General features: G+C 39.2%; 1 protein-coding gene across 2 annotated transcripts in view; it reads left to right on the forward strand.

Moving 5' to 3' along the window:
- Positions 1-13,126, forward strand: part of KLF7 (KLF transcription factor 7) — a 474,435-nt gene extending 461,309 nt beyond the window's left edge. The window contains exons 4-5 of one of the 2 annotated variants that reach the window (XR_012219719.1): positions 1,493-2,383; positions 12,180-13,126. Coding sequence is in view for 1 of the 2 variants with exons in the window: in XM_073541904.1 (XP_073398005.1) it covers positions 1,493-1,544 (52 nt within the window). In the remaining variant the exon portion in view is untranslated. Of the gene's footprint in view, positions 1-1,492 lie in introns of both variants that reach the window. The other variant, XM_073541904.1, reaches the window with a different exon arrangement.
- Positions 13,127-15,119: the final 1,993 nt, after the last annotated feature.

A 15,119-nucleotide genomic window follows, 5' to 3' on the forward strand; every position in this document is an offset into this window, starting at 1 on the left:
CCTAATGAAATAAAGTGCATTAGTTGGAAGAGGAAAGAGAAAATCCAGAGACCTTAAGCAATGCCTGAGGAACTCAGTCTATCTAGGAGGACATTAAGGATATGGAAGCTTTCAGACTGAGACTAATGGATCCTCAACAGATGGTTCTAAAGGAGCAGAAGGCTCATGGCAGGGGTGGGGGGAGAGGAGAAGGTAAATACATGATGAAACATTCATTGAGCTTTTATAGGCCAGGATGAAGGCCTCAAAGATGTCTCTCTTTTACTGTTGATATAAAATATATTTGTGAGTCGTGTAGATGGGCTGTTTTTGGTAGTTACTAGCAGACATCAGTGAAGTTCCTGCATCCTCACTTCTACTTGGGGACTACATTTCAACACGTGAAAATTACAAAATATGAGCTTTATTTATTGCCTTCTCAGAAAACTCCTACAAGTAACATCCGTACACAAGAGTTCCATACAAAGATTTTAAATGTCAATATTTTACAGCCTACAACCTGCAGTGATGCTCAGTCTACTGAACTGCCGCATGACAAGCTCTACCCTCTCCTACTGTATCCTCACCCATCCCTGTAGACTGTGAGCCCTCGCGGGCAGGGTCCTCTCTCCTTCTGTACTTGAGTGTGTCTTGTATTGCTCATGTTTATTGTACTTGTCTATATTTGCCCCTTTTCACATGTAAAGCGCCATGGAATAAATGGCACTATAAAAATATATAATAATAATAATTTTAGTGTCTTACCAATGATTTTTAGCCTGGCTGCTCTGGAGAGCTACTGATATTGGGTGCGTGCTATATATGTATTACATGCTTTATGCATCACTCAATGCTTGCCACATTTATACATGGCCCTTTTTGCTGTCTGTACCTTTAGAGGAGTAAAAAATAAAACAGTTAAATATCAATATTATTAATGTCTTTAGAAAACAGCCTTTACAATTTGTTAAAATATTATTTATTTGCCATAAGCTTCTATAACGTTCCATTGAGTGGGCAAAATGCAGCTCACCACATGCTAAAAAGCACATATGGTACAAGCTCCTGGCCTTCTGTATGTCCTTTCACCCATCCCTGCAATTAGTTTGCACCAGGAGAGCGAACGGCAAGTGTAAGGCTGCTTCACCACATGTCGCCCTGAATTAAGTAGGCACTTAACACATTTCAAACCCAGAAGTAAAATCAATAAATGATCCACTGGAACTATGTATAATATAAAGTATATTTATATAATAATATAATTAATAGATCTTACTATGGTTATTGCGAATATTTTTTTACAGGACTATCACAACATATTTGCAACTTCATTATATTGACTGTTTATGGCTTTATGACGCTTGCTATTGATATCAGAAAACGTTTTTACGGTATTATTTCTGAAAATGGCATTCTGTAATGTCTTTCTTTTGGAGTTTACAGTAATACTGCTGTGAGATATGCTTGTTTGATATGTCTTTAATAAATATCTTAATTTTCTGCTTTCTTGTAGGTGCTTTTCCAGGTCTGACCACCTTGCCCTGCATATGAAGAGGCATATCTAAGGACATTTTAAGGCAGCAATGGCTCTTATGCCTTGGGAGGACCAAGGGTTGCAGTGGACATTTGTCATTTTGTCCATGACATTTGCAGGATATAGAGAACATTTTTACATGTTATACCCTGTACACAAAAAAATCCATAACAAATCTTCATGCACAATCACATGCTCCAATATATTTGTCTGTCTGTTATGCCTTACCCTCCGGCCTGATTGAAAGAGGTACACAGTGGTGGAGAATTGGATGATTTGGGAAAAAAACAACTGTATACCAGGCGTTTTGAAGCCTTGCTATGGAAATGAAGAACAGGAGAGCAGTCATCTTAAGGGGCTCTGATGAACTCACCTTATTGAAACTCAGAAGCTGCTAGGAACCCACCTTCAAATTACATTGCTATATTACTAATATTTTTTCTTATAATATGTTATTTAAGAGGAAATGAAAATGGATTTCAATCTAGGAAACCAAATTCGAGCCTGTTGGTTCATATCTGAAGACTCCTGATAAATAAGAGTTCTTGATCAACTTGGATCCTATCAAGTGTTCTCCACTGGTTTGGCCTCATTATAGAGCATTTAAAATAATTTTAGCTCAATGCCATAGGCCTTACTGATATTTGACTGGTGGGGTAAAACAACTCAACCATTAATGTGATTCTTAGACCTATTTTTCAGAAGGACATATGGATGGAGGAGCATTCATAGAATTCCCACCTTATTTATTTTTTACTTCTGTTTCCTGCAGCACATCTTATGCACTAAAAACTTACATAAGCCACTGATGTTGACTAAGAAATGGAGCTTATCTGTTGCATTACTTCACCAGTGAGTGCACTTCCAAAGGTGAAACAACCTTTCCATTACTGTTTTTGTTGTTGCATTTTCCTCTTTGTTTTTGTTTGAGAAGCTTTTTCATAAGCTTTTATTATGTGCGCTACATGGACAAGTATCTTGGTGAACTATTGAATCTCCATCTGGACAGTTTTTGCTTGAATTGGACCAGCGACCTAGACTTTGCTCCTATCATCTAATGAGCGGCAAGCCTTCTCCTACTGAACTTTCCAAACTTTGTGCTTGATCATTGACTTCTCCTAACAATATAACTAGTTAGAAACTTGATGTTATTTCCAGAGCAGCTGCATTTTTGTACTTAATCTTAACTTTTGAGTGTCAACAACAAAAAGCCAAATATATTATATCATACAACATTGGGAAATGAAGAACACTTAAGCAAGTTGATTTTGCCCTACTGACTCATAATGCAGACACATTCTTGTTTACGGAGGTCACTGACTGGACACTCAATCATAATTTAGTGTGTCAAAAAGGGTAAACATTGACAGCATTTAGCCAGGTTATTGGTAATTTTTCCACAGGGTTATTTCAAATGTTACAGAGTACAGGTCTTTTATGGCCCTTTCTTGGTTAATTCAAAAGAAGCCTAAGCTTATCCCATGAGTGCATAGTCAGACGAATTTCTATGTACATACTACTCAAGTCAGTTGTCACTGGTCTTTACTCCAAAGACTGCCAATCAGACCATGCCAAGTGGTCACTTCAAATTGGTGTGGTGGGGAACAGGTTGTATATTTTGTATATTCTGGGACCACCCTTAAGCAGCTAGTGAAATTGCACATTCAGTCTCAATTTGTCCACAAAAACGCAGCTCTATTACCCCAGCCGGTGGGCTTCTTTTTAGCTTGTTTTGACTCCTTGACTGTTAAGCAAAAAAAAAAAAAATATATAAAAAGCAAAAAAAATGAATAAAAGAAAAAAGTCAAAAGCAAAATGTATCATAAAAATAATAATTAAAAAAAACCTTACAAATTTGAACTTAACACCAAAAGGAATAGAACAATAAATGAAAGAGTATCTTTTTGGCACTTGAGGCTTATACTTAAAGATGCCAGTGGGTCAAGAATTTCCGTTGATCAACCCCTCTGGTTTCTAAGAAAATGTTTAAACTTCTCTTGAAATTGAGATGTGGACTCTGCATAAAAAAATCCTTTCACTCCCAAATGCTTATGTTTTTATTATTTAATTAATTTACGTAAAGGGGTAAGATGTCTAATGTGACCGGAGACCAAAACATAAAAAGATTATCGGTGTTCCTAAGAATCTGATGGAGGAAGAAAGAGAATAAAAAAAAGTTTAATTCCAAAGACTTAAAAATCAAAATGTACTAACTATACCTGAAGCACTGCTTGTCGACAATCCTTGTAGTCCTCTGCTTCTGCATACTAGATATACATATTTTAATGTTGTAGCCATTCTGATGGACTTTTAATGGTGTGGTTAAAACCAAGGAACCTTTACACATACGGTGTAGCATACATTACATTATTACTATATTGTGCATTCAGGAGGCACCTTTATTGTACATATTTGTAACACAGATGGCTGTGGCACATAGTGAAATAGAGGAAATCACTCTCAGTTGGAAACACTTCCGACCAGCTCGGTATACCTTTAGGTATACAAATTTTAGCAATGTGGCAACTAATTTGTCTCTTAATACCATTACTATGACTTTTTTGGGGGGTCGTTTAGCACTGTTTCAAGCTCTATTTCAGAGTAGAATTATAAAGATCAGTATTGGCCCCAATGTTTGTGTGTGTGTTTTATAACACAAAACTGTTAAGGACCTTTTCTTCTTTGCCAGGGCTGCTTTACTGCAGAAGGTGCAAATTCGGTGCTTTAGGCCATCAGATCGTTTAGAGAACTAACATCTGGGTAAATGCTAATATTGGCTGCAGTCATATATCCCTATTCTACCCAATTTTGGTGCCAGTCTTTGCTCTACTGGATCTTACCGAGTTCACCATCAAAGATTTCCACGTGTGGACAGCTTATAAGTGTTATTTTGCCATATATGTAAGCCAATTTAAAACAGCAATTAAAGGTAGCTGCCGGAAATGGCAGTGTGACCACACATGCAAAACCCTCCATACATTTGCATGTGTGCGTTCCTAATGCTCCTGATAATTCTCCAAATGGTGGGACCGGCATTTGTCAGACATATATGACATATCGGGGTTATGCCATATATGTGCAAAATGATCTTCCAGTTCAATCTGAAGAGTCCAAATAAAATGTAGCAGAACATTCTTATACGTTGTTATTAAATGGAAAAAAAAAGCCTGAAGACTGAATGCTTCTAATCAGGCAATATGTGTAAAAAAATCTAAGTATAATTAAATGATAAATTATACTATTAATTTTTACATCACTTATTACTTATTTATTTTTGTTTTAAGACAATCAATGTAATTTCCTATATTTATATATACAACCCCACTTAAGACGATTAGATTTAATTCTGGCAGACGTAGCCTGAATTTAGTGTTTAAACTAGTCCAAATTTTCAGTGATATTTGGAATTGGGAAACTTTAATTGAGGATCCTCATTAATTAGTCATATTTTATCTCCTACCTGAAAATGCTTTTCTGCTATCCCATTTGCTTTCTTTTCTGGGCAGCTCTGTCATGTCACAAAGATGCACCCTCTGTGAGTGATATTGAAACTGACGGTAGTACATCAAGGCCTTTTTGACTATGCCTCGTTTATACTGTGTTGGGCATCATGAATTGGATTATCGCTAAGGTGAAATGGATTTGAACAGAACATTTAGATCATTATTGCATAGTTCAAACACCTCAATATCATCTTTAATATTTATTATGTGTTTTCCTGGCTGCTTCATGAGTTTGTGCATGAGATTGCAAAAAGCTTCCTCCCTTGAATGTGAAATAGTATCCATAGAGGTGTTTCATGAAGCGTGGGATAGCTGATGCTCGTCTGTTCTCTAGAGCTCTTTATAGACACATACCATATTCCTAGTTTGTCTTTGCAATCTATGTTCTGCATAAGAACCTTAAACTGATTGAATTGGCCCCATTCATTTAGCTGCCGCACTCATTTTCAACCTTTTTTGCACATTACAAATTCATTGATGGGGCAGTGGCTACTTGTGGAAAGTGACAGAAATATAAAGTTCTTCTTTTATTGCAGTACGTATTATAAAGTAGGTGCTAATATTGCTTGATGCATTCTCTATATAAGGCGATATGAAAATTATAACAGACATGTTATTCTTACAGAGAGTCTGTGACCTCCAAAATGGGCTATAAAGTGTTGTAGGGGGCTTAGTCCCTATAACAACCATACTAGCATTCCATCTGTTACTGGGACAGTGCCTGAGAAAGTAACTTTTAATTTGTATGAAAATGACAAGGCTTCCATGCTCCCTTGGCGTGGCCGAAAGTTTGGTGCATTGTTTCACCTCCTCATTTGCAGAGTGGGGGGGCCTCCCCCACTTTTGATTGACAGTGCTTGCTCCAAAAAGCGAACATTGTCAGAGTGCTGCCGACCTGTGTACGCATGTGTCCAGCGGTATGCACATACTGTGGCTGGGTACGTTCTCCCTGTCTTCTTTCTGCTGATGCTGTCTGCTCAGAAGTTTAGTGAGTTCTCTGAAGCCGCTCGCTATACTTCCGGATGTAATAATATAGCAAGCAGCTTCAGTGGAAAGAAAACAGGGAGGAAATTGTCCTCGACCAATATGTGTGCATGGCCGGGGACAAGCAATGTCAATGCACATGCACACACAGGTCGGCAGCATTCAGACTGTGCTTACTCTGGGAAGTGAGCACTGTCAATCAGAAGGAGGGAAGGCCCTTCATATGCAAATAAGAAGGCATAATCATGCAGGGCGCACCATAACCCCCATATCTGCAAAACAAATTGAAAGTTATTTTCTCAGGCACTGCACCAGTAACACGTACAGCGCTAGTATGGTTTTTATATGGAATGAACCACCCACAACACTGTGTAGGCCATATAAAATGCATTCTGGGGTGACGGACTCTCTTTAAAAAATATACCATTTCCCAAATCATGATCATACCTTATAGAAGAAGGTAGTCCTCCCAGCCAGCCATACAAGCATGACTACGTTGATCTGCATGCCAGGACAAATTTCTACCAAGGTTTAACTGTGAACCAGATAGCACAGATCAGGTATTAGTTGGTAAAATCATACATGGCAAAACAACACAAAGCACCAAGCAATGTTTATCGCACTACTCTTATTGGTTAGTTTTCCCAACTTCTTAGATAGAAAATCAAGCCTGTAAAGTTTAATTGTAATTGTACCTTTTGCTATAAACAGCTAAATTCCCCTTTTGAAGTGTGCCAAAACAGTCGCGGGTAGATGAGTTTTGGTCTTTCCAACCATATACAGTGTAGATTGTCAAAATTTAAGGTTTTTTTTCTATTACTTTTCTTTTTTTTTCAAAACAAGAAAATAAAAAAAAATTCACCTGTCGATCCTCCTTTTTTATTTTTTACCTTCGCTGGGTTGAAGTGTTTTTGTTGTTTCTTACATGATTTCACATGCCCTGTCATATGGTTTGCTCTACCTTGGCAGAATAAACAATGTGAGAGGGGATCCTACCTTCTTGTTCCCACAGTTAGGAATCCTCTACAAATGTGTGACTTTATCCTGCTTAATTCAGTGTTCATGTTATGTAGGCAAAATTGATAGCAATGTGCTTGACATGAGTTGATTACTATCTAGTAATTAAACATAGCAATGAGTTAGGCATTTCTTAACTACCATATTGTTGCTTTTGCCCAACATTGTAGAACAAGGTATATATTAAAAAGCTGGGAATATCATGTTTTATACCTATTAGTGCTTCACGGGAACCAAGGGAAAGGTTCAGGAAATCTAGTTTTATGTATTCTTCTTGTAAAATTTCTTATATTCTAAGTAGCTGTCGTTTAGAGCAAATGGAAAATCCACCACTAAATAGATGAATAAGATCTGAATGATCTTGTTTTAATACACTTCACATTCCCATTTAATTAACATGTTTTGATATATATTAGAAATGCACCCATTTGCTTGTTGGAACTTGGGTTATTTTTCTTTCTCCCTCTAGAGTGTACCCTAAGATGATCACTTTATGATGAAGCCTAGGGTAGTATTCCATTAATGTTGCACTTTTATCAATCTTGTATTGAGATCAGAGAAGCTAAGAAGGTAGACCTCTTTCCTCTGCCTTCCTCGCATGAATGAAAGGGGCGAGTGACTGCTTGCTTTGTAAACTCTCCTATTGGTAACTCTTGGTAAGCAGATATTCAGTGAGTAGGAACTATTTCTGCTGCCTTATTTTCAAATATCAAGAGTGGAGTTGTGTAGTTAGAACATTTAGAAGCCTGAAACTACATTGATGTTTTTTTTCTTTTAAATCCCCTATCATAAGAGAAGGACCAGTGATGCAATGTATTGCCTGGTTCTGTGGCACTGGAACATTAACACATTACAATTCCTTTTATCACTCCCTTTCAGGCCTGTTTTTGTGTGTGCTAAAAAGTTGAAGACCATTCAGAATTTTTGAATATACTGTTTTATCTCTACAACTGACTATTCGTTCTTCTGTAACTACTTACTGTTCCTATTGAGAACCATTTTAATAGTGGCACCTGAAGTTTTATGAGTAGTTTTGGTTTATATTACCACCACAGCACCCAATTTCTGTTCCATTTATTCTAAAATCTGACATTGTTCTGCCATGGTGTCTTCGAGAGGAATTTGAATCCCATACAGGATAACAGTTTTGTAATCATTTTATGTTCTCCATACACTCTGAGGAGTTTCTTTTATTTACTTTCAAAACTTGACATCTTTTTTACAATTTCATGTAAAAGTAAACTTCCAATGACGAGACTCATTTTAGAAATGAAATATTTCAGCGGATTATTGATTCCTCAGAAATAGAAGACCTTGCAGAACTTAAAATGCCTCTTTTTATAAGAGTAAGAAATACCTTGTATATCCCTAATACTGTGCAGTGTTTGTAAAGCTGGTGATACTGCAGTTAGCTGTCATCTTTTCTTTACAGACAAGGGTCAATTTTGTACATTAAAGAGAGGGGGCCTTATAAGATGGATAAACATTATAATGTCCAATTTTATCAGACAAGGTGGAGGGTAATTGATTTCTGCCCATGCTCTTTACAAGACCATTTGGCTTTTATACTATATCGTCCTTCCAGTTACTCTAAAGAGGGGAGACCGGCACAGGTTCTCGATAGCAAAGAGATAGAACAACCAATGCTGACTCCCTTCTCTCTAACATCTCCATCCAATGCTGTCTCTCCTCTCTCTAACGTCCCCATCCAATGCTGACTCCCCTCTAACGTCCCCATCCAATGCTGACTCCCCTCTAATGTCCCCATCCAATGTTGACTCCCCTCTCTCTATTGTCACCAACCAATGCTGACTCCCCTCTCTCTAACATCCCCAACCAATGATGACTCTCCTCTCTCTAACATCCCCATCCAATGCTGAGTTCTGTCTCTCTAACATCCCCATCCAATGCCGACTCCCCTCTCTCTAACGTCCCCATCCAATGCTGACTTCTGTCTCTCTAACATCCCCATCCAATGTTGACTCCTCTCTCTAACATCGCCATCCAATGCTGGCTCCCCTCTCTCTAACATCCTCATCCAAAGCTGACTCCCCTCTTTCTAACGTCCCCATCCAATGCTGACTCCCCTCTCTCTAACGTTCCCATCCAATGCTAACTCCCCTCTCTCTAACGTCCCCAACCAATGCTGACTATCCTTTCTCTAACATCCCCATCCAATGCCGACTCCCCTCTCCCTAACATCCTCATCCAATGCTGACCCCCTTCTAACATCCCTATCCAAAGCTGACTCCCCTCTCAACCCCATCCAATGTTGACCCCCCTGTCTAACATCCCCTTCCAAAGCTGACTCCCCTCTCTCTAACATCCCCATTCAAAGCTTACTCCCCTCTCTCTAACAACCCCATCCAAAACTGACTCCCCTCTTTCTAACGTCCCCATCCAATGCTGACTCCCCTCTCTCTAACGTCCCCACCCAATCCTGACTCCCCTCTCTCTAATGTTCCCATCCAATGCTAACTCCCCTCTCTCTAATGTCCCCAACCAATGCTGACTCCCCTCTCTCTAACGTCCCCAACCAATGCTGACTATCCTCTCTCTAACATCCCCATCCAGTGCTGACTCCCGTCTCTCTAACATCCCCATCCAATGCCGACTCCCCTCTCCCTAATATCCTCATCCAATGCTGACTCCCCTCTAACATCCCCATCCAATTCCGACTCCCCTCTCTCTAACATCCCCAACCAATGCTGACTATCCTCTCTCTAACATCCCCATCCAATGCTGACTCCCCTCTCTCTAACGTCCCCAACCAATGCTGATTCCTCTCTAACGTCCCCATCCAAATCTGACTCCCCTCTCTAACATCCCCAACCAATGCTGACTCCCCTCTCTCTAAAGTCCCCAACCAATGCTGACTTCCCTCTCTCTAACTTCCCCAAGCAATGCTGACTATCCTCTCTCTAACATCCCCATCCAATGCTGACACCCGTCTCTCTAACATCCCCATCCAATGTTGACTCCCCTCTCCCTAACGTCCTCATCCAATGCGGACTCCCCTCTCTCTAACATCCCCATCCAATGCCGACTCCCCTCTCTCTAACATCCCCTATCCAATGCTGACTCTTCTCTCTCTAAAATCCTCATCCAATGCTGACTCCCCTCTAACATCCCCATCCAATTCCGACTCCCCTCTCTCTAACATCCCCAACCAATGCTGACTATCCTCTCTCTAACATCCCCATCCAAATCTGACTCCCCTCTCTAACATCCTCATCCAATGCTGACTCCCCTCTCTCTAACGTCCCCAACCAATGCTGACTCCCCTCTCTCTATTGTCCCCATCCAATGCTGACTACGCTCTCTCTAATATCGCCATCCAAAGCTGACTCACCTCTCTAACATCCCCATCCAGTGCTGAATCCCCTCTCTCTAATGTCCCCATCCAAAGCGGACTCCCCCCTCTCTAACATCCCCATCCAATGCTGACTCCCCTCTCTCTAACGTCGCCATCCAATGCTGACTCCCCTCTAACGTCCCCATCCAATGCTGACTCCCCTCTCTCTAACGTCCCCATCCAATGCTGACTCCCCTCTCTCTAACGTCCCCAACCAATGCTGACTCCCCTCTCTCTAACGTCTCCATCCAATGCTGACTCTCCTCTCTCTAAAATCCTCATCCAATGCTGGCTCTCCTCTCTCTAACATCCCCATCCAATGCTGACTCCCGTCTCTAACTTCCCCATCCAATGCCGACTCCCCTCTCTCTAACATCAGCTCCTAAACAAAAACTAATTCTAAAATTGCAAATATTTTATTGAAATATATTAAAACCATAGACATACAAGAACACCACGCAAGCTTATTTGCAGATCCGAATTGTGACCCTGGTCACACACAGGGATAGGATAGGGGAATCACCGGCCTGTTTACCCCTATAAGGCCCTTTTCTTCCCACTGCCTAACAGCGGAGGCTGGCACCCTCTTGAAACGCAAATGGCGCCCCCGCTCCACGAAGGCTATCCCTGTTCACCCTATTAAGTGCTACTCTTCAAGCCAACATCATCAGGGTATAATGATAAGACAAAGAGAATATGGTCGACAAACAAACACAGTCCTTTAAAGATAATTCCAATAGTCCTGAATCATCCAAAACCAATAAAAGTTATAAGGACAAGGGTGAGGAGTATGCAACCAGTAACCGAAAAGCAGACTTACTTAAATTTGTGGGAAAGAAATGGAATTTTGCCTAAATTCCCTATTTACAACATTCCCTGCCTACCAGCTGAGCTTTTTCACCCTACTTTATGCTGGTGCCCCAGCACCACGTCGACTATCCCTCACTAACCCTATATATCCAAAATGATGTACCAATTAGATCATAGGGAAAATGGGACAAGGTACTAAATGGACTGTTTGACCAGTTAGTCTCATATTCATCTCCAATAACTAGATAAGGATCACAGTGTATATGAGGGCTACAAGTCTCCCAATCAGGAAAAAATTCCTTTAATGTACATAGAGGTTTCTAATCTTAAATGCACCAACAGTAAGTACACGTAGGGGTTAATAACTATAAAGGCACCAAAAAATCAAGGATAAATTCACCGTCACTCCCCTATAACCATACACATACTAAATTGATGCTCTTATTGCCACACCCCCTCATATTGCACAATGCCCGAAAACGCCAGATCAGCCAATATACATCAAATACACTTAGCTTATTGCTGATTTCTATTTCATCTCGCCTCACCTCGACGCGTTTCTCTCCCATCCCGGGAGTTCCTCAGGAGGCATATAATAATTTTTTTATGCTCACACTGAGCATAAGGTATGGCGCCTGGTTGCAGGTATCCCCTCTCTCTAACATCCCCATCCAATGCCGACTCCCCTCTCTCTAACGTCCCCATCCAATGCTGACTCCCCTCTATCTAACATCCTCATCCAATGCTGACTCCCCTCTCTCTAACGTCCTCATCCAATGCTGACTCCCCTCTCTCTAATATCGCCATAGATGCCTCATGGTTTGCCCATAGTATATATTATTTTATACAGAAAAAAATGCTTAAAATATATAATTGCAATTTAATTTGCAAATTGAATGAATATCAATGCACAGTCAGGTTGATTCTGGTGATAATATCTGTGCTGATAATGCTAAACATTGTGGTCTGAAATTGAAGTTCATTTTTTTTCTAAAAGGTACAACAGCTTGCGATTGATTTCCATTGGATTTACTGATTCAGGGCCAAAATAACTGCAGAAGAGGAACAGATTCATCAATTTGGACATATTGACAAGATCTGTCATTCCATATGATGCAGGTTTGCATTTAGTTTTGTTGATTGGACAAGTAATTGTATGCAAAAAGCTTGTAACTGAATGTGAAAACCTAGAAAAGAACTGTAATGGCCTGTGAAATTATTGGTACACAGACGATCATTTTACATCTGACGAATTATCATCCATTTAGATAAGTGTGGACCATAAATTTCCTTAAGGCTCAGCATAGCCTTTGCATTCTGGTCCTTGATGTTACATTGCCAAGATGTATTGCTAATTTGAATTGCACATTTTCAAGGCACGTTTGTGCTAAAATATGAAAATGCGAATATGAGAAAATTCTGAATGCTTTTCACACTTGAGAAAATTGCTTGAAGGAATTTAATTTTGCACTGTTATTTTATTTTTATTTTCCTGTCTTCTTTTGGCAAGGCGTGTCGAACAAGTGCTTATGGAGAAACCCTCAATTATATTCTCTCAGGCCTTTATGGTATTTCTCCTATATCTCAGAAATACCCAATTTATAGCTCTCCATTCTCCCTTTATGAATTTTTTTTGTTTTTGTTGATTTTGTTACCTTTTTATTCTTTTTTAATATATGAATATATTACTTTGTCTTTTTTTCTGTACAAAAAGTCTTAAGATTTAAATAAAATATTATTTGTATTATATGATGGTGGTATGTTAATGTTACAGAATTATTAATGAAGAAGAAAATTTATTTTTGTTACTGGTCTGTTTCATAATTCTTTTTTAAATTGGTATATTGTAAGATATCTATGCAAAAATGTTATGTGACGCATTTTTATTTAAGAATGTAATATGTGTAATAAACAGTAGAATGTGTTTGGCCTGGAAATGATCAATTGTCTCTTGTGTATTATTTTAACCTTCAAATACATGAACAGCTCAAAATCAGGGCAAAAGATGCTTGCATGGTATACTGCTGGTTGAGATACCACTGAAATACCCCATATACCTAATATATAAGCAGTTACAGGTCAAGTAGCTACTGTTGACTCTCCTGGGAAATTCTTTGTAGTTTCACATTACTATATAATAATTATAATGGCAAAAAATCATACTCGGATGAAATAAATAATAATCATATCATATTAAATATGTTAAGGAGGATCCAGCCTGATGAGTCTGGTATACTTACTTTCAAAATCCATGTCAAGAAGGCTGTATATAAGTTTTCCTACCTGGTATTGAAATGAATATTAGTACTTTTATCATTATCATACAGCTATTCTTGAATATACAACATACAGTATACACCAGCTACAAAAATGTCCAAAAACATACTAATGCAATTATAAAGGAACCTTCACCATAAAGGACTTCCCAGCATGCATAAGGTATGGGGCGTGTATATCTACAGTACATAGGCCAAGAATTGGATGCAAAGTATCCTAAGCACACCACTCACAACAGAGAAAGATCTTAAAAAAGTAATAAATTTTATTAAATTACAATTCACATAAATTCATATAATAAATCAACAGCATACATAATAGAGAGGAAGAAGTTTATACCCGAGTAAAAAATACAAGCAGGATTATGGGAATGGTTACAGGTTGTGGGAGTGTGCAATAAATGCATTAGCATATAAGTATATCAATATAGAACCACAGTGGTCATTGAAGTGCAAAGTGCCATGAGACCCGTGCAGATGGCCATAAGGTAAACTAGCACATACCAATTTGAGTCACCTGTCCACAGAATACCTGGAGTTCCGACACCCGTTTTGCATTTTAGCTTTTTCAAGGAAATTGTGTCATGACTTGAGACCTGTCTGGTCTTTTATGACAAACCCACCCAGCAACGGGCCAATCCTCTGTTGCGCACGGCACCACCGCCCCCGAGTCTCAGGTGAAGCCGCTTTCAGCACTCAATTGCGACGTGCAGGGAGGAAATCCTCCATGACATCATATCCGCACGCCACAAGTGATAGAGGCCGTCAGCGGCAAACAAAGAACTTGGGCGTGGTGTGCATGCGCGTCGCCATCTTCTTGAAGCCCGATCGCCATGTTATCAAAGCCCTACCTAAAGGGGAGGAATTTGATAATTTAATACCTCAAAATGAACAAGGACATATAAAACGGCATTATTCATAAAGAATTACAACAATAAATTCAGTGTATAGAGCCTCATAATAGAATCATCATATGTGTAAATACAGTTTCATTATGTTCACATAACGGGGAATTTTGACATTATTTTAAATAATCATTATAAAATAATACACCAATCTTCAAAATGTCTACATATTTCGACAATGTCAAAAGAACCCCCCCATATGGTGCAGTGCCAAATAGCGGCATCAGATAAATTTAGACCCAAACTTGAGACCAGCAAAAGCATAAATATGTCCATAATGAATAGTAATGAGTCTGGTAGAGAAGTTATGATGATGTAAAAATGGGCATCTGCAAAATTAAGAGACCTTGTCATAAATCCGTCTGGACATCAGATATGGCCACAAGTTCAAAACTGTTCCTGGGTGGATATATAGAGCCATAATTCAAACAGAGTGATGCCAAAGTTACTAGAGTAGGAAAATAATAAAACAACAAAACAAGGGCTAAAATGAGAGGCAAGACATGAAAAAAAAGGTTAAAATAGGCAGAGATTTAAAGAAACAGAGCAAAGCTAAGTGTTTCATTTAATCCCATGGAGACCATAGTGCCCATTTCCACGATCCATTTTGTCTCTGTTTGGGCTAGGAGCTGTTTAATGTTCCCACCCCTTATACCCCCATGGATCCGGTCAATACCCCTAACTTTAAGGCCACTTGGATCTGAGTTATGGTATACCCTGAAATGTTTAGGCAGAGTTTTCAATAATGAGAGGTCC

Source organism: Dendrobates tinctorius, unplaced genomic scaffold, assembly GCF_039654945.1.
Source record: "Dendrobates tinctorius isolate UK_male_01 unplaced genomic scaffold, ASM3965494v1 ptg000125l, whole genome shotgun sequence".
Taxonomy (NCBI): domain Eukaryota; kingdom Metazoa; phylum Chordata; class Amphibia; order Anura; family Dendrobatidae; genus Dendrobates; species Dendrobates tinctorius.